Source organism: Hydra viridissima, unplaced genomic scaffold, assembly GCF_058129835.1.
Source record: "Hydra viridissima isolate aposymbiotic clone 2 unplaced genomic scaffold, HvirCarnegie_v1 scaffold_10, whole genome shotgun sequence".
Lineage (NCBI taxonomy): Eukaryota > Metazoa > Cnidaria > Hydrozoa > Anthoathecata > Hydridae > Hydra > Hydra viridissima.
The window spans coordinates 10,218,924-10,237,854 of record NW_028324309.1 but is presented as its reverse complement, the minus strand read 5'-3'; the positions used below and the strand labels follow the sequence as shown (position 1 = coordinate 10,237,854).

Sequence of the window (18,931 nt, the reverse complement as noted above, 5' to 3'; positions counted from 1 at the left end):
CAACAATTTAATCATTAATCCGAACTGGTATTAAGAAAAATTCTAGTTAAGAAAATCCGCACGCTGTTAACACGATAAGGAAGGAAATGACAACTGACATTTAAAAGGAAGAATCTATTCCGTTTTAAAAGAATAAATTTACTTTTATTACGATTTATTATGACGAAAAGTGAATAAATTGGAATTCTAATCTTTAAACTAAATCGTCTTCCGTCAATTAAACAGAATAATTTATTTGTTTTCAGCAAATTTAAAATTTCGACGCTCGGATTAGATTAAACGCAACCTCCCAAACAATACCTGGAAAATATATTTAAAGAAAATTGTGGTACGCTTACAAAACGGGAATAATGGAATGTTGTATATTTAATACATGTGTTATACATTCTTCAAATATTAAAACAGCTTCAAAAACAATTTTTTTTTTTTGTTTTTCCTTTGAATATTTTTAACAAAACTTCGAGATGTCATTTTTCAACACGCGTTTGGTTTCACACTTGATTGAGCTCAGTTTGAGTTGCATACCAAAGTGAGCCGCTGAGAAAGCAACAGAGACCTTTTTAATAAATCCACATCAAATATAATATTTATTTCTTGTAAGCGTAAAAAGACAAAATTAAAAATGACATATTTATAGCAACATGACAAGGGAAGGAGTTTTTGTATCAAAATGAATCAAATAATTGTACTTCTGTTTATGTGGTTGTCTGTAGTGAAAAGCGAGCGAGATGGCATAGGTGAGTTTTCCTATAGTATGACCAAGTGTCGTATGACCATTTAAAATCTTTAGAAACTTTATTTTATTTAGAGCCAAAATGTTGTTTAAAGTAAAATGTTATAAAATAGCGTAAAAAAAATCAATCGTAAGACTTGTTAGATCTATAAATTTATGAGGGGGAAACAAACATAAATCTTGCTTTCATTAAATAGGTGTGGTGAGAGAGTTGTGGTCAGACGTGCACGGAAGTTCCCTCCAAAATCTAATTGCAGATTCACGGTTTCCTCATCAACCCACATTTGTAACGTTTCTTCAAACTTTTGATGCTCCAACGGACACAACTTTAGAAGAGACTGGACAAAGAATAAAAGGTTGCACATTCTCCTAAACTTTTTTTTTTTTCTCTCTCTCTCTCTCTCTTTAGATTCTTATTTAGTTTTGAATACATGACCATAGTTGACTCCTCCTTGATTTTTTAATAATTGCTTTAAAAACCTTGAGATGCACAAAAACTGACATACTGCTGTAAAAAATCTTCAAAATTCAAGGTTTCGAGATAACAAAAAAACGTACACATTAGACAGCTATTATACGGAGCCTTAACAGACAAATAAATTCTTGGTATACATTAGGAAGTTGATGGTTGTGCATCAAGTTTTATTCTTAGTTGCTGCCAAGTAACAAAGTTTAGATTGCTATTCCAAACAAGATTCATACAAAAAGAGGGCTTAAATATTTTCATGAGAAGTTTACGATTTATTCATTGCATAATAATTTCATTGATAATAATAATTATAATGTAATAAATAAAAATAATGCGGAGTGTAAAATTAGCAACAAAGTAAATAAAATACAAAATTAAAACTCTTTTTAAAAACTTTTAAAAAATTTTTAAAAAGAGTTTTAAAAAGAGTTTTATTTGATCATGTGCATAGCAAGTACTTCAAATAATATTTTTTTAAATATGCCAGGATAAAAAATTTATTTTCTAACCAGTTATCTTAATTATGAAATTGGTGTGCAAACACAAGATCATGAAACTCATGAAGCTCATGAAGCAGTAGCATCTTACAGGATCCTTGAAACTGTGTTCTTCAATTGTAAAGCTCAAACAAAAATGGTCATAGAACAGAAAATATCATAAGTAATCTGGCAATATTCACCACTTTAGCGTTTTGCAGATATTAAAAATTGACCAGGACTAGTTATTGTTTTTATTTTCTTGTGGCTCTTTTGTATAAATTATTTTTGATTTTGCTTTTTTTGATATCGCACTCTGATAAAAACAAAATCAGATTGCCACTCGCTTTCACTAAATAATACAAATATGGCTACCATGAACATCTGCTGGTAACGGATTAGGAATTGATCTTAAATCTTGGTTGAACAATCTCAAGAAAATGATTGATCCTCAATTGTTTGTTCATCATACCATCCTCACCTCTGAAGATAAACGAAGTAACTTAGATAAGCATTGTCCATGAAAGAACCCTTTATATTTATATTTATAAAAAAGATAGAGGATGTCAACCACTCATCAATGCAACATCTACACAATTATAAGTGGTTTACAAATAATTTACGCAACTTTTAAAAGGCAACCAGCTCTAAGTTTGAGTACCTTTTATAGTGACATATTTAAAAATAAAAAGAATTGTATAAAACCTAAAAATAGAATAAAGTAGTACTTAAAAAAAACGTGTGTTTTTCGACAAGTCAGTTGCTTCGCAAGGACCGCAAGATCCTTGCGAAGCAACTGACTTGTCGATAAACACACGTTTTTTAATAAAGTAAACTTACTATTTGTTCAGAACAGTGTGGAAGGCAAACTATTGAGCTGTTCTTTGCTTGTATATTGTGTACAGTTCAAACGTTGTGCAACACACAACACTTTTAAGTTGCTTTTTGTAATAACATTGTGGTGTTGGAAACACCATCATTAAATCGAGAGCTGTTACTTTAGTATTATTTCTAGTACTCTTGACTTGTTTTGCGTCGTTTTTCTCTTTATGTAGAATCCTTTTTTTTTTTTTTAATTGAAGTTCATGAGAATTTTTTAATTCAAAATTTTTAATTTGTAGAGCTTATACTTATCTCTATTGATCAGAGACAGTTTCTTCCATCAGAAATTTGAAAGGTTTTCAAATAAAAATTCATATCTTCATCTCTTATTGCTTATCTTCACCTCTTTTTCATCAGGTAAAAACGGCATTAACATATTTTTCACCTGCTGGTTTATTGAAGTTCTCTGTTAACATAAATTTGACAATTGCAATCTTCACAAAAAAAAATTTAATTCGGACAATTGCCTTGTAAGTAAAAATGCTAAATTCAGTCATTGCATTTCTTGAATTTTGCTTTCACTTACAAGACTTTCATAAAAAAAAATGTTATCTGGTCAAACTTACCTTTCATTTCGTAGGTTTTCATAAAAAAAAAAGTTATCTGGTCAAACTTACCTTTCATTCTTTGATGGTTTATATTCTGTGTCCGTGTCTTCAAACTTCCACCTCTGTTGCCCTTCAAAATCTCTAAAAAATGTGGAGCCGACGTTGAGTAGTGAGGCGATATTATGATTGGTGCGTAATATACGATGATACTGATATATGATGTTCTTGGTAAGGATAAAGTAAAATAAACGATTCATATTTTTTTACAAAATATTTAAGTAAAAAATTATTTTATGATTTATAATAAATTGATCAAATATTATTTTCCATAAAATAAATAACATTCCTGTGATCTGTCAGACACACAGGTCTTCATAAATGATGGATACTTATATTCTTTTGACTTAAAATCCACATTTTGATGTACAAACCAAAGTAAACAACAATTTTTTGCATTTAATGTAACATTACGTGATGCTCTGAGTTATATCATGTTTGACATTAGAAAACTGTCAATTTTAAGCAATAGTAGTCTACCCCCATTTACAATGATTGGTTTGAAGGGATCAGTCAAAAATTGCTACAGCAAAAACAATATTGCTAAATTCATCAATTTAAACATTTATTAAAGTAATAATAATTGCATTATTTTCGCTTTAAAGAACTTACTAAGAGATGGGTGTGATCAAAATGTCCGATTTTTAAAACTTGAAGGTTTGACCAACCAAGATATTAATCACTGATTTTTATCAGTAATAAACAAGAAAGAATTTGGTACGTTAAGAATATTAAGATTAAGATTTGCTGATAGCAATGATCATGAACGTTGTCATAGACCATCATAATTATATCAAACTATCTTGATAATTATACCAAACTATCTTGATAATTATCGATAATTATATCATAGTTTTTATGATCATTTTCATATCAACACTCGATTTTATATGGTTTTAAATTTCTTCGAGGAAATTTTTTTGTTATTTTTTTTTTTTTTTTTCGAAACAATAATTGGTATCTATTTTCCCAAAGATGTCTTAAGCCATTTCTGGGAAAATAGACACCATTTTTGGGAAAAAAGAACGCTCAAAATGAATCCATTATTCATTTTGGGCGGTCTATCCAAGCGCTTATTTTTAATTTCTAATTGATTGTTCACAGGTTATTTTCTTGCGCCTATAAGCGGAGGATATCGATTCTTTAGTAGTTGCGGCGGAACATGTGAAGTATTTCTTGGTTTTAATGGTATGGAAGGAGAAAGTAATAAAATTATTAAACAGCATCGACCATCTGACCACAACCAGTTTTTCAAGTAAGTAATTTCAATTAATATTATCTTGTTTAATTTAAAAGAATTTCGATAAAATTTAAAAAAACTTTTAAATAGTTTTGTGATTTAAACATCGTTACAACTTACCCATATTATGTCATATCCCAGCATGCCATATCTCGGTATCTTACTAATTATATTCGAGGGAGATGCGCAGGAAGCTACAATAATAAAGTTAATAACATATATATTTTTAAAACATAAATTATTGTCGGTAGCTTTTTAAATATACTTTTAAAATGTCAAAAGTAGGGTAAAGCGGGGTGATTTAGTCAGATTTTAAACACATGGAGTAATTTCAGAAAAAAAAAAGCAATAACTAATGATAAGATGCGTTAATTCAATAACAAGAATCATTACTTTGTTAATTCATTGGATAAAAATGGCTTCAAATGATAATTTAGTATATAAAACGATATATTTATAACTATGTTATGTGGGCAAATATGTTTTTTAAGGGGCGAATTCCTCAGTTCTGCTGCTCTAATTTAAGAACACATTTTATGACTACAACATAAAGCCAAATAACCAAACCATATAACTACACCTTGAGAATTTACATGACGTTTATGAATCAATTGCACACAATTTTTCACATGCATCCTAAACATCCTTCTCATGCCAATTGATTCCAACTCAAGCATTAAAACCAATCTCATTTGTTTTATTCCATATACAAATTTTTTATCTCTGCTGTTTTTTAATTGAATAACTGAATAACTGGTTTCCATGTTGAATATTTGCTTTATTGTACATTTCTGTCTTTTGTATTCAAAAACTTCCGCAGAAATCCTTAGAAGATACAAACCACAATGAGGAGCTATAACAATTTCAGGCCATACTCTTTTTAAAATGATGCGAAAATTGCAAAGAGCAAAAATAGGTCATCGGAACCAGCCCAGTACTTGGACCACAATTATTTTATGATTTTCTTGACGTGTAGACTACATGATATGTCAATTCCATCTGTTTTGTTAATTCAATTGCTTAAATGACTTATGTGACTATTCAATAATAAGAATGCTTTTTGTCAACCTTTTGGTTTTAGACTCTCAGTCTGAAAGTTCCTGTAAAGTTTCAGGAACAGATATTTTTCTTTTATCGGCATGCTTAACTTGCTTTTTTCTTTTTTTTGCACTAATTTATAATATCATAAAATTTATAAATGAAAATTTTCATTATCATTTTACATCATGGAAAGTGTAAATAAATTCCGACGGTGTTTAACTTCGACACAGCTTCTACGACGTTGAAGCGCGTTTTTGTTAAAAAAACATTTTGTTTAAATGGTGCTCCATATTCTATAATTTGGCGTAATTAAAATATTTAGATTTTTCTCCGGATCATTACATCTCCGGATTATTACATCTAACAGGAGGAAGTTATCCTTAATATGACCGAAGGCAATCTATCATCATGAGATGATTTTAATGAAAACTTCAGAGCAAAGTAAATCATTTTGTTTCTAAAACTGACATTGATCAATCAACTTAAATTAAATATTCTTAGCAAAATATCACATAAATATTTTATTTTTCATTGACAAAAGTTTAAACATGAAACAATTGTTTCAACTTCAATTTTTACACACGCGATATTTAGAAAGTAAAAGCAAATTGTTTTAAAAATATTTACAAAATTACATTTCGAAATATTACTCATAAAGAATAAAAAAAAATTTAAATTATTAATGTTTAACAAAGAAACTATAAGTAGACATTTTTATAGTTCCGTTGCAATGTATTAACAAAGCTGAGTAGCAAAAATAATGGATTCGCCCCGTAACGAATTCACCCTTCTCTACCCGAATATCGAAATTTTTGGAAGTGTTAAAGCTTGTGCGAAATGTAAAGTATGAAAAAAATATTTTTTGTAATGGTTAAAACATAAGATAAAATGAAAAAATGATAAGGATTAAAAACAAATTTAATAGTTTTATTGTTATAAAGCTTTTCTATCATAAGTTGCGATTTTTAAGTTCGTGTTTACATACGCAGAAAACAAATAGCGCAATTGTTTTGTTCACGTTTTATATTGCAGCTCACCGGATCAAGAATCACGTAAAGTTGCTCTCGAAAAAGGGAAAAGATATTATTTAGAAGCAATCGGAAAAAAAGGAGATGGGGCTGATCACTTAAGTGTTGGAGTAGAGTTGCCCAATGGGAAAAAAATCTTTCCGATTACTTCAAATATGCTAAGAAGATTTAAAGATTCAAAGCAAGATGGTGAGAATTTCTTAAAAAATATGAAATATATCTTTTTAAGTCAATTTTTTAATTTTTAACGTTTTAACTCTTTTTTTACAAAAGTCCTAACATTCTCAAAATGGAATGACGCACCGGATGCACCGGATATTTCCATTTAACATTTAACACTTTAAAATCGTTAAAAAATTTAATTAAATCCTAAACGCATTAAAAATAGTATGAATTGAGAGGGGTTTTTTAACGATATTAAAGTGTTTGGGGTCCATTAGACCCCATGCGAGTAGTTAACGGTTTAAAAAAGCTTAAAATAACGCAGGCAAGATAATAAAGGGTATAACAAATATTATTAACAAATAAGTTATAACTATAAAAAAATATACATATAAAATTATACATATATATATATATATATATATATATATATATATATATATATATATATATATATATATATATATATATACATATAAGAACTAAAAAACTATTTTATCTTTGTTTTTCTTCTCAGATTCAAGTAATAGGAGACATGATTTCGATACAATAGTTGAGCTGGGTAGTGCCAAAATAATTGTTCCGCGAAGATCAAATAAAAAGATAAGGTTGGAAACAGAAACAGAAGAGAACGAATCTGGTGTAGCAAGAGACATAAAAGAAAAAAATGCTCTCACCGTTGAAATCGGTATTGAAAGTAATGGAACTACTGAAAATGAAAGCACGCCTCCGGAGCGAAAATCATTTTCTAAAGAAAACTTTTCAAAAAATCCAAAAGTTAAGGTTGAAGAAGTTTCTTTTGATTCGGAAAACTTTCACAAGTTCGATGCAAACAATAACAAAAAAAAAGCCTCTCCATTTGTGGAAGCGACTTCTTTAGGAAAAGAAAAAACTTTTTCTTACAAAACATTCATAAGTAAGAATAAAATGAATGACATGAAAAATGCGGAAGAAAAAGATTTGCAGAAATTAAAACACTTTATAGTAAAAACGAACACAGGCAATAAAAATGATGACGACACATTGAGTTTTAGAAATAAGTTAACTGCTATGAGCCATAAAATCTACGCTAATAATAAAAGTAATAAATCCCAGAATAAGAAGACCAATCAGAATAGTCCACCAACTGAAAAGGTTGCCAGCAACAACATTGACACTGTTGCTGACAGAGAATCCCAACAAGAGGACAATGTAATGAAAAAAAATCCAGGGTCAACCGAAGCTCAAAAAAGTACTAAGAATAATCTTTCAAAAAAAGATGGAGAGAGCTCACTGTTGCCAACAGAAACACCAAAACTAAAAAACAAAATTTCAAGTGATTACACGGCAATAAAAAGAGAAAAATCTGCCGTTAATTCTGCTTCCATAAAAAAACCAGACATCATCAAAGTTGAGTTTATACCTGACGAAGCAACTATTGAAATTATAAATGGAAGTAAAATTGCGAATCCAAAAAAAGCAGGAACAGTTCGCGTTCAGTTTATTCCTGGGGAAAGCGTAGAAAAAGAAGACTCTAAAACTCCAAAGGAGGATACAAAAAAGGAGCCGGCACCAAAAACGGAAGAGGAAGAGGAGGATGTTGCCAAAGAATTTGAAAACGTTGATGATGAAGATGACGAGGATAATGAAGAGGAGACAATGGATGACGAAATTATTGAAACAAAAAGCAAAAGAAAGCACGAAAAGAAAAACAAAAAAAAGGCATTTCGATTTTCTTTTAATCAACTTTTTCTATTTTTCTTTTTTTAATCAAAATATTTTAACACAATTTAACATTTTAACATTTTAACAAAATATTTTAACATAAAATCAATTTCTACTTTTAGAAAGAGGACCTGAATGAAAAGACCAAGAAACTGAGTGGTTATTATTTGATATAAATTTTTAGAATTTACTTTTATAGTTAACAAGAAACATACAAAGGATTTTTTTCTAAAGTGTAAAACGAAGTAAAATGTATTTTCTCCATATTTATAGAAATGAGAAACTGAAGCAATGACAGTAATATTTTTGTTAGATAGGACTAAGACATCATAAGGTTGATCTGCAACTTACAGCAGTATAATGTTTTTTTCTAGATGAGAATGGTCAAACAAGACATAAAAAAAAGCACAAGAGTATTAAAGGTTATGAAGCGAATCCTATTTTGCCAGAAAAGTTACCGATTGCTACAACACCAGGAGGTAGCAATAAACAAGTATCGCTTTCCATCCAATCGCCATTAAATACAGGAGGATTTACTACTGTGAGTAAAAACGGAATGGAAGGTGGAGCACGAAATCCTATTCCGGTTGATGGAATCGAAAATGCTTTAGAAGAGCACGTAGATCCGCCACTTACTATGCGTAAGCACAAATAAAGTTTGTTTCAACGCTTCGACGCTTTTTTGAACTTTTTATCGTTAGAATTTATTATTTTTTTTTAATTTGCTGAATTTTTTGCTGATGAAAATATAATTTTCTGTGTTTTTCGGTGAGAAGTCGGCGAAAAGTTTAAAGACCTTATACCCCCTGAGCAGAAAATGATGATTGGAAACAATTTGGAAAATGTTGAAAAAGGAAATAACTCTCCTCTTCCGAGAACTGGTTCAGGTAGAACAAAATATTTTTTTAATTTTTTTTTTTTTTTTTAAGTTAGTTGAAATGACCATTGATGATTTTCTTCTGGTTTGGTAATTTTTAGATCCGGATCGTGTATTTGTCGGAGGTGATATAGTTCCATCCTCCCCAGGGCAAGGACCTCATCAAGAACAACCAGACCCGACTCCTACTCATAATGCACCGTCTGATCCTACCGGTGCTCAAGGGCCTATTGTTAACCCTGTAGCTGGTCACCTCCTCAGCGCATTAAGCCAAAATGCTGTGACACCTGAAGAAGCGTTGCAAATGATGAATGACTTTATATCTGGAAATCAAGACATGCAAAAAGCAGCATCAATAATGGATGGGATGTTGGGTAAAATATCTGCTCAAAGAAGGCGTGGTGCAAAGTTATTAGGAGAAGATAATCAACATTTTATAGATGACCCAAATAAAATTAATTCTGAATTAGAGCCAGGCTATGCAGATCCATCTTTAATGAAAATGTTTCCGGAAAGATTTAGCGGACCTCCGAGCGGCACAATGTTAAATGAACCTTTGGTTAAAGAAGCTCACATGAGTACTGATCAAAAACACTTTGGAGTAGAACCCTTTAGTCCCACAAGAGACAGAAATGTTGCTGATAACCTTGATGAAATGATTGGAAATCGACAGGGAAGTTACATAAATCCAACAAGTTACAATCCAAATTACGTAGCAGGCAACAGAAATGACATGCCTTCTTTAAACTTAAATTTTGAAAATGGTCATAAAAGCAGTCAAAGCGGATATAATTCACCTGGACAAAATAATAACTTTATGGAACCAATGAAAGCTTTTGACAATGGTTATATTAATCCCTTATTCGATAAGTCACAGGCAATTGAACCTTCTAGTGAAATCCCCAATTATGATCAAAATGATTACAATGATTTTCACAAAGATCCAAACTTTATGAAATCTTTTGATGAAAGTTCAACTTATAATTCACGCGCCAACACAGAAACAAATCTTAACGCAGATTTAAATGATAATTCTTTTCATAGAAACAAAGATGAATTTCCGAACGTTGAAGCAGCAAGTAGAACACCACCAAGATCAAATTATGAGGGAATGGAGCAATATAATCTTCCAAACTTAATGGGAGATCTAGCCTCTGGAAATATTCATGTTGATATGAACGCAGCAAACGGAAATAATGGAGTTAACCACGAAGTTATTCACAATGATATGCAGCAAGCAACGGATGGAGTTGGTAACGATTGGAAGTCAAACCAAAATATTCATCAAGAAAGGTTAGGGTTTCAGCAAAGTGATCAAAATTTTGCCAGAAAATTTCTTACACCAAATGCCAACCGAGTAAAAACTGAAGAAAACGAAAATTTAAAACCCAAAGGAGAGAAAAATAAGCATGATGCGCTTGCAGATATGTATACAGATTCAATTTTTCCAGAAGATTTTGAAGACATTCAATCACTTAGGGGTGATTTACAGGGGAAGACGCTGACATCTTACGATCAACGAACTTTACAGGAAAAACAAATAAAAGCGAAAAAAGGGAGTTTCATGCATTCGGAACTAAAGGCTTCTTATCCATTGGAAGCCTTGGCTCTAGGAGGTCCGTGGGGAGGTAGAATTTACTTTTACTTTATTTTTGTTACAGAGCTTTTTGAAAAGCAAAGTTCTTTAATAAAATTTTAATTGCACTTTGAATATCGAGGCTTTAGATATGGAAATGCATTAAACTTGATCGTAGCAATTATATTATTCTACAATTTAGCAGGTGAAACTCGATCAACAGTACCTAAATCAAAGATTCCTACAGGAAAGCGAGCAGAAGGTGTGCTGAAAAAAATCGCAGAAGTTAAGGGAAAATTAATGAAAGAAACAAAAAAAAGAGGACAGTCTCTTCACCGCGAAAGACGTGACAGTTCAAGTAAACAAACTGTTTTTCACTCTTTGTTAATACCACGCAGACATATGTTATATAATTTAGACGGATTAAACGAAACTCCTTTTTCGAAAAGTGAAGGAATTGTTAAAGACTCAACGCTTTTGCAAAATAAGTTCGATAAAACAAAGTTCAAACTTAAACAAAATGTCAATAAAAGCAGAAGTTTGATTGGTGGATTTAAAAATACGCAGTCAAGTAACATTAAATTTGTCTCACACAAAATTAATGGAATAAAAAGCAATGACACTCGCTTAACCAATTCGTTTGGTCCTAAAAACGAATTGACTTTTTCCCATTACAAACAAAGCCAAAGCAAAGAAAGCTTGGGAAATAATCAAAGAGAAAATAGTTCTAAAAATTTTTCAAATAAAACTGCGGTTGAGAAAATTTCCACAGATAATAAAAATTTATCAATGAACTCTATAACAGCTGCTGATATATCAAGCGATACGTCATTTTATCCAGATAAAACAGATTGGGCGGATATTCAGGTTGATAACGCAGAGGAACTAAAAAGTATAGAAAGTCAGTCAACAAATAACGAGAAAGATGCAGACATTAGCAAAACTGTCAACCCGATGCTTTTAAAATCAAATCGAGAAGTGAATCAGTTGCAAGCGAAAAACAGCCAAGCAGCCAATCAGACGCAATTTGAAAACACTCAAAAAGTCAATCAAACACAAATAAAAAACAAGAAAGCATTTAATGTTACAAAAAACAACAAACAGCAAAATGTATTTCCAATTAAAAACGATTTTACAACTGAGTCTGATAAGAGTCTAATGAATAGTGGTCTTTCAACTACAGACCTTCTTCAAACAAACCTTACTAATGAGGAAATTGCTCCACTTGATCCCAACATCAATGATACATTAACAGCTGGTTCCTATGAGCCTATCACACATCAAGAAAGTATTGGTAAATAAATTAGTATTATTTTAAAACTCCCGGTAACCGACTGAAAATCATCAATTATATTTAGTAAATATAACTTAAAGTTGAAAAATTACATAAAAACGAACGCATAGCTTTTGTTTCTCGGGACTTGAGTAAATAAAGTATGAAAATGTTTGACGTCTTTTTCTTGTAGATTCAAACCAACCAACAGAAGTAAGCGATAAAGGGTTGCGTGCACTCATGGCAGAGTTAAAAGATGTTTTGTACAGACTTCATCAATACAAAATGAAAGCAAAAGCAGTGCATCAGCATCATCATCAGCGTCACCGAAGCCGAAATTACCTAAATAGCATGTAGGGTTTACCTCTAAAAGTAAAACTGAGTGCAGAGATTGTTGCAGACGCTTATTCATTATACTTCAAACGCATAAAAATAAAGAATATTTTTTGGTTCAAATTATAGATATCAAGGAAGATCACCATTTGTTGGAGAAGCTCTTAGCAGTCAAGCACTTTCACGGTTGCAAGGAATTGATCGCGGAGAAATCGAATCTGCAATTGCTTCGCTAAATGAACCAGTTCAGCGTCCAGTTGTAAAAGACATGGATATTGAAAATTATTTACAAGAAGTATACGATCCTGGAATGCGTGGTTTTGAGGGAACATTAGGAAGAATAGGTTCATCTCCTACAATTAAAGATGATCCTATTTCAAGCACAGGTGCTTATCAGGATATGGAGGAGCTTTCCTCATTTGATAATGGTTATGAAAATAGCTCAGGTAAAAAAGGTTTAATACTTGTTAAACCAATGGTTCGATTACAGAAGAGTAAATTTCTATTTAATAATTTTTATATTTTTTAGTTTACTAAAAACTTTTTTTCATAAGTATTTAATGAGGAGATTCAAATAAAATAGAAGTTTTTATAGTTCAATATTCAAAACGTGAAACTCTGCCACGTGTGCAAAAGAAGGAAAGAAAATAGTGCCTGAGAAATGAAATAAAAAAAGAGAAAGATTGACAGCTCGCTCCTCGTATCATTAGCGACATCATCTATCAGTTATCTAGTTCTTCGTATCATGAGAACACAGAAAGAGGAAAATCCTTGCTTTCGAATTCTAACTTTTAGCTTGACAATTGTTGCTGAAACTCAAAGAAGACAATGGCAGAAATCATTTACTCTCTGCAAATTATAAATATTCACTTGGACAAAAAAAGTTTGTCTTCAAAGATTGAACAACTTTAAGAATAATTTTGTAAATATTTGCACTTTTATTTCCACTTTCCGAGAAAAATGTTTGTTGAAAATGTTTGTTTAAAATATTTGTTGAAAATAAGATAGAAACAATTTTTTAAATTGGTAAATTTTTGTGTGAAAAATAAAAACTTGGCTCTTCTTTCATTCTGAACAGGTAAACTAAACTCCTTAACAGATAACAAACTTTTAATCAAAATGCTACTTCTTGTTCCAACCTTTCTTTGACATAATCTGACAAAGCTGAAACTATATTCTTTCTTCCCTTTACTATTATTTCTGTTGCTCCACATATAATATACCAAAATTTACAGGGGCAAAATTTATTCATTTGACAATATTTACAGAGGCAAGACTTTTATGACTACAATGTTGTTGAAAACACGCAAAAAAGTATTTAAAATATGCTCAATTTTTTTGTTTGAGATTTGACGTTAAGTTTTTGCTCGATACTTTTTTCGTCACTGAGCAACTCTTCAATCTGCCGCTCCGTCATTGCAATATTCTGTAGGATAGTTCGATTTATAGGTGTCTCACTGCGATAAAAACATCAATAGTAAAATAAGCTCTTCACATGTATATAACCAAAACACCAACTTGAACAAAAATTCATAAAGCGACATTAAAATAGAATTAATATAGTACCCTGGGTTTCTTGCTAACGATTTCCTCATTTTTATAAGGTTTTTCTTTAACTTGGAAACTTTCTCGCTGTTCTTCAACATCTCGATGTTAAGACATCCGACAGTTAAAGCAGATTTTTCCCTGACATCTCCACTCTTTTTTCTCGATAAGTTATTTTTCATCAATTTGTAAGACTCTTCGACACCGAACTTAGTTCTGGTGTTTTCTTTGGGCTTTTTCATTTCTAAAAATTGAATCATTTAGACGTTTCAAGAGAAAAAAGTCTTTCAGACAGAAAATCTCCATGGTGATTAAATAGTAGAAAATTAAAACCTTCTCTATGAGTTAAACTGTTAATGAGATCAAATGCAGATGGTGGCTAAAAAAGAAACGTGAGCGTCACACTAAAATACATATTTCATATGCGAAGTAAGAAAAAAAAAAAAGCCATCACTAAGTATTAACAAAAAATAATGTTAAAAATTAAAAAAAAAAAAAAAAAACCCAACATAAAATAAAAATAATATTAAACCTGTTCCGCGCTACACTTTGGTTCGTGACACTTTTTTTTAGTTGGATCCCTTATGCCCCCTTTCTCTCGCAGCTCCGCAACATAATCAAGACTTTTTCCTGAAACAGTACAATTGTACAAATATATTTATATAATAACTTGTAACATTTAGCAGATTTACTGATTCAATCTTAAACACGCGATATTTTTGCTCGCAGTTTAATTAAACGTAATAAAAATTCGAATGATCGTTTTACATTCAGAGAAATCAGAGCAACACTGACAATCCGAGTTGAAGTAAAAAGAAATCCGAGTTGAAGTAAAAGAAATCCGAGTTGAAGTAAAAAGAATTTCCTTCAACTTGTTGTTTACCTTAAAACTAAAATATTTCTTTGAAAAATTTTCTTTAATTTTTTAGTCAACCAGCATAAAAGCATTATTCACCACTAACCATATACCTGCAGGAAGCAGTCGTATTTCTACTGGCTCCACTATACCCTTTCCATCTTTCCCAAGTCCTTTTCTAAACACAGAATATAATTTAGTTTAATTCACAAAACTATATTATTTGAAATCATTTGAAAAATAAATTACCCAAATATGTAGCCCATTTTCATCATGAGCTTTGAACCAATTCCCTAAAAATCAGAAAATAATAAAACTTATCTGAAAAATTTCACATCACGAAAAAGAGGTTATCTAAATACTAATTACTTTGGTATGTTGCTCCCAATCAGCCATAGGACCATTTATTGAGATTCGAGTGTATGTTAAAGGTTCATCAGAAACGTCATCAGGGAGATCGCGATCAGAGTTGTCCATGGGATTTGAGGCTAAATAATATAGTTTGTAAACACAGAAAGCGATCATCATTTAATTGTTCCTCGAAGATTTTGTGTTTTACGCTATAAACGTAACTAAATTAGAAAAATAGCTTCCGTATATATAAAAAAAAAGTTACAAATGTATTATATGCTTACTTCTTGGTAATATAGAGTGAAAATCAAGTAGAAATGTTTTTCCTTGATCATATGCATCAAACGAAACTGAAACTTGATCGTCGTGCACTTCACTATAAGGAACAAAAACTTCATCTCAAACTTTATCATAAATGAATATTTAACTATATTAGCAAATGTTTTAAATCTGCTAAAATCATTTTTCAAAAGAAAAACAGTAGCAAGAATAAAAATTCAAATCCGTAAGAAGTTGACCTACCATACTGTAGCATCATACCAAAGATCATCCTCGTATTTTGCCAAACATTTATTACCAATTGAAAGAATGCTAAAAATGTGTTTTAACTAACTTTAAAACTTTATGCCAAAATTTGTAAATAAAAAAAAAGGTAAGAAGTAATTAAAGTCAATTGAAAACCGAAAGTCAGGTTCTTCAAATTCAAGGAGATCTTCAAGATTCACAAGGTAGCCATGGGAATACCTTAATAAATAGACACCTGTGAATAATTGTGATCACTGATCATTAGGAATCACCATATCAATACAAAACAGTATTAAAATTAAACCTACCAACCTGCAATCCTGGTCAAAAGTGCATTTGTCATCCATGAAATACTTACAGGGAAGCATAGATAATTGAATAGGATTCAGAAAAAGCACACGAACCTATATAAAACCAAAGGCTTGAGCAATAATCAAGCTAAAACTGATGAAATTATATTTGCATTCAACAACTCCATTTCCAATAAAATAAATTTTTATAATTTGTTTGCATAAATAATTTATGCATTTTTTAACCAATACACTAAATATAAAGTTATTCTTTCATTTTTAAGATTACAAAATATGAGAAAAATAAAGTTCCAAATAAAAAAAAGCAAAATAATCTAAATTTTCTATTAAAATTTTAATCAAAAATTCTAATAATAATTCTAAATTTCATTCTTTATTGCAAGGTTACAAAAGATAAACCATTTAAGAAAGTAATTATCTTTATTAACAAGAGAGCAATCTTTATTAACAACAGATCCTAAGTAAAGCATTAAACTTAAAAAAACCTTAATAGCTTCATCATCATCTTCTTCAACATTTAAAACTATTGCATTGTGGTATTGGAAACCACCCCATTCCTAAAAAATATCCAAAAATCAAAAAGTTAACATAAATAATTTAATACAGGGTTTTGTATGTTGTATATAACATCATATATACATAAATATCTATAAAATCAAAAACAAAAAAAAGACAGCATGGATCTATTTAGTAACTTACAAATATAAATATAAAAAAATAAAACAAGTAAATTAAAAAAATAAAACTTGATATTTAATAAAATAAAACTTGAAAGCTTAAACTTGATGATTGAATTAAAAAAATAAAACAATGAAACCTGTATATATTTCACCCTGCATTTCATACCAACAAAATCACTACCACAAACACTATCATTATTTTCATCAATTAAGTCATTCTAAAAAATTTTAAAAAATCAAGAATGAATCAAAGAATTTAAATCAACAAAAATGAACTCAATTTTCTGATATTTTTTATGTGAAGGTGAAAAGCATTAAAATAATTTTCCCAAAAAAGAATGATCAGTTGGTCTGAGTGAATTTCAAGTATTCTGCAAAAAAAGTTCATTTTTAGTGGAACCTCATTATTTTAAATTTTTATTCTCAGAAAAAAGAAAAAATCTTTTAAAATCTAAAACAACAAAATAGTTACATATATGTGTTACATATTTGTTATATATGTGTTGTATATATGTGTTATACACTACAATTCATAATTATTCAAATAACATAGATTTAAAAAAAAAATACACAAATTTCTTTTTTTTTTTATTTTTCTAATATTGATAAACCATGGTGATATAAACATAGATGAATAATTGAAGTAAAAAAATGCAAAAAAAGAAACAAACAAAAAGTTTCCTCACTTAAATATACTGTTTAAATAAAGCATGATAACTTCAGCAGTTTTCAAGACCAATACTTATGTTAAGGTTATAAAAGCTAAGAAACTGTGTAAGTGTTGCACTGCCATCTGAGCTATTTCTTAAAAACATTTTTTGTTAAGTCTTGACAAAAGTTTGTGTATAAACAAAGTTAAGAGTATTAGAGAATTAAAGCAGAAAGTTTTGAATTTATGCTTTTACAACAAAAGGGTAATTAGAAACAGTCAAAAAAATGTATGCATACATAAGCATGAACATATTTGCATACATTTGTATACATTTACATGCATTCATAGATGAATGGATTACATACATTACATTGCATTACATTACATACATACATACATACATACATACATACATACATACATACATACATACATACATACATACATACATACATACATACATACATACATACATACATACATACATACATACATACATTACATACATACATTACATACATACATTACATACATACATTACATACATACATTACATGCATTACATACATTACATACATTACATACATACATTACATGCATTACATACATTACATACATCATACATTACATACATTACATACATACATACTTACATACATACATACTTACATACATACTTACATACATATATACACACATACATTCAATGAATTTGAATACTTTAAAGAACTATTGCAAAATTTAGAATATAGCATACCTGAGATGTTTCTCCAAATGTTTGAACTTCAGCATTATTTGGTGAATTTGAACTACAAAAGTTAGATTTATATAACGAAAGAGGTCTTCCATTTTTTAAAGAAAGCAGACTTTCTATTAAGAGAAAAAATAGAAATAGTCATAGAAATGTACATATTTTATGACCATTCTTAAGATAATAATTTTATGACCATTTTTAATTGAAGGAAAGAAAAAAGAAAAACCTTCAGTAACAGAGATTAACTCTTTTATATCTTTTTCAAGGTCGTACAACTCCAGCTTTGTAATTGGATCAGCAGCAGTGGAAATTATGCTGATAACTTGTGCTTGCTAGATGCAAAAATAAACTATATGGTTACAACTTCTGATAATCTTTTAAAACTTTATATTATTCTTTTTTATCACTATCACTATCACCATCACCATCACCACCATCACCACCACCACCACCACCACCACCACCACCACCACCACCACCACCACCACCAGCATCATCATCATCATCATCATCATCATCATCATCATCATCATCATCATCATCATCATCATCATCATCATCATCATCATCATCATCAAAAATATGAACAATCATCATCAAAAATATGAACAATCATCATCAAAAATATGAACAATCATATTATTAATTACCTGCTCTTTATAATTTGCTAACATCTCTTTTAAAGTAACTTCATCCATTCTTATTTTTATTTTTTTCCATTAACAAACTAATGTAGAATACATGCGCATTAAATTACACCAACTTCACAAAGAGCAGAAAAACTTTTGATGAAAGGTTGACTCATTTCAATACATTATTTTCTATACATTATTTGTTATGAAAGAATAGTTAAAGATA

At 30.0% G+C, this 18,931-nt stretch overlaps 2 protein-coding genes across 4 annotated transcripts; one reads left to right on the top strand and one right to left on the bottom strand.

The window, feature by feature from the left end:
* Positions 1-317: 317 nt before the first annotated feature.
* Positions 318-13,422, top strand: LOC145181240 (uncharacterized). Its single transcript, XM_090099738.1, has 13 exons — positions 318-737; positions 931-1,089; positions 4,270-4,420; positions 6,479-6,663; positions 7,154-8,337; positions 8,463-8,499; positions 8,715-8,981; positions 9,117-9,227; positions 9,319-10,845; positions 10,996-12,087; positions 12,260-12,419; positions 12,529-12,845; positions 12,995-13,422. Exons 1-13 carry the CDS (start codon positions 671-673, stop codon positions 13,048-13,050), a joined length of 5,313 nt encoding a protein of 1,770 aa, XP_089955864.1. The 5' UTR covers positions 318-670; the 3' UTR covers positions 13,051-13,422.
* A 205-nt stretch (positions 13,423-13,627) lies between these two features.
* Positions 13,628-18,899, bottom strand: LOC145181242 (zinc finger CCCH-type with G patch domain-containing protein-like). 3 transcript variants are annotated; one of them, XR_016456209.1, is made up of 16 exons: positions 18,724-18,899; positions 18,300-18,405; positions 18,077-18,189; positions 16,805-16,885; positions 16,473-16,544; positions 15,989-16,080; positions 15,833-15,895; positions 15,674-15,742; positions 15,436-15,527; positions 15,170-15,288; positions 15,050-15,093; positions 14,907-14,978; positions 14,477-14,574; positions 14,278-14,323; positions 13,966-14,188; positions 13,628-13,856 (listed from the first exon to the last, which is right to left on the bottom strand). XR_016456209.1 is itself a non-coding variant. In XM_090099739.1 (16 exons), the coding sequence occupies exons 1-16, from the start codon at positions 18,769-18,771 to the stop codon at positions 13,718-13,720; spliced, it is 1,470 nt and encodes a 489-aa protein (XP_089955865.1). In that variant the 5' UTR covers positions 18,772-18,899; the 3' UTR covers positions 13,628-13,717. The 3 variants fall into 3 exon arrangements, 2 of the variants coding, with proteins under 2 accessions (XP_089955865.1, XP_089955866.1); XM_090099739.1 differs by having other exon boundaries at positions 14,914-14,978; XM_090099740.1 differs by lacking the exon at positions 18,724-18,899 and having other exon boundaries at positions 14,914-14,978; positions 18,077-18,128.
* Between the last annotated feature and the right edge of the window lie 32 nt (positions 18,900-18,931).

Coding starts and splice junctions, on each gene's coding strand:
- LOC145181240 (XM_090099738.1), top strand. CDS start 671: ATGAATCAAATAATTGTACTTCTGTTTATGTGGTTGTCTGTAGTGAAA. Junction 4,421..6,478: donor GACCACAACCAGTTTTTCAA/GTAAGTAATTTC, acceptor TTTATATTGCAG/CTCACCGGATCAAGAATCAC. Junction 8,500..8,714: donor AAAGACCAAGAAACTGAGTG/GTTATTATTTGA, acceptor GTTTTTTTCTAG/ATGAGAATGGTCAAACAAGA.
- LOC145181242 (XM_090099739.1), bottom strand. CDS start 18,771: ATGGATGAAGTTACTTTAAAAGAGATGTTAGCAAATTATAAAGAGCAG. Junction 16,545..16,804: donor GCAGGGTGAAATATATACAG/GTTTCATTGTTT, acceptor GATATTTTTTAG/GAATGGGGTGGTTTCCAATA. Junction 15,289..15,435: donor TCACTCTATATTACCAAGAA/GTAAGCATATAA, acceptor TATATTATTTAG/CCTCAAATCCCATGGACAAC.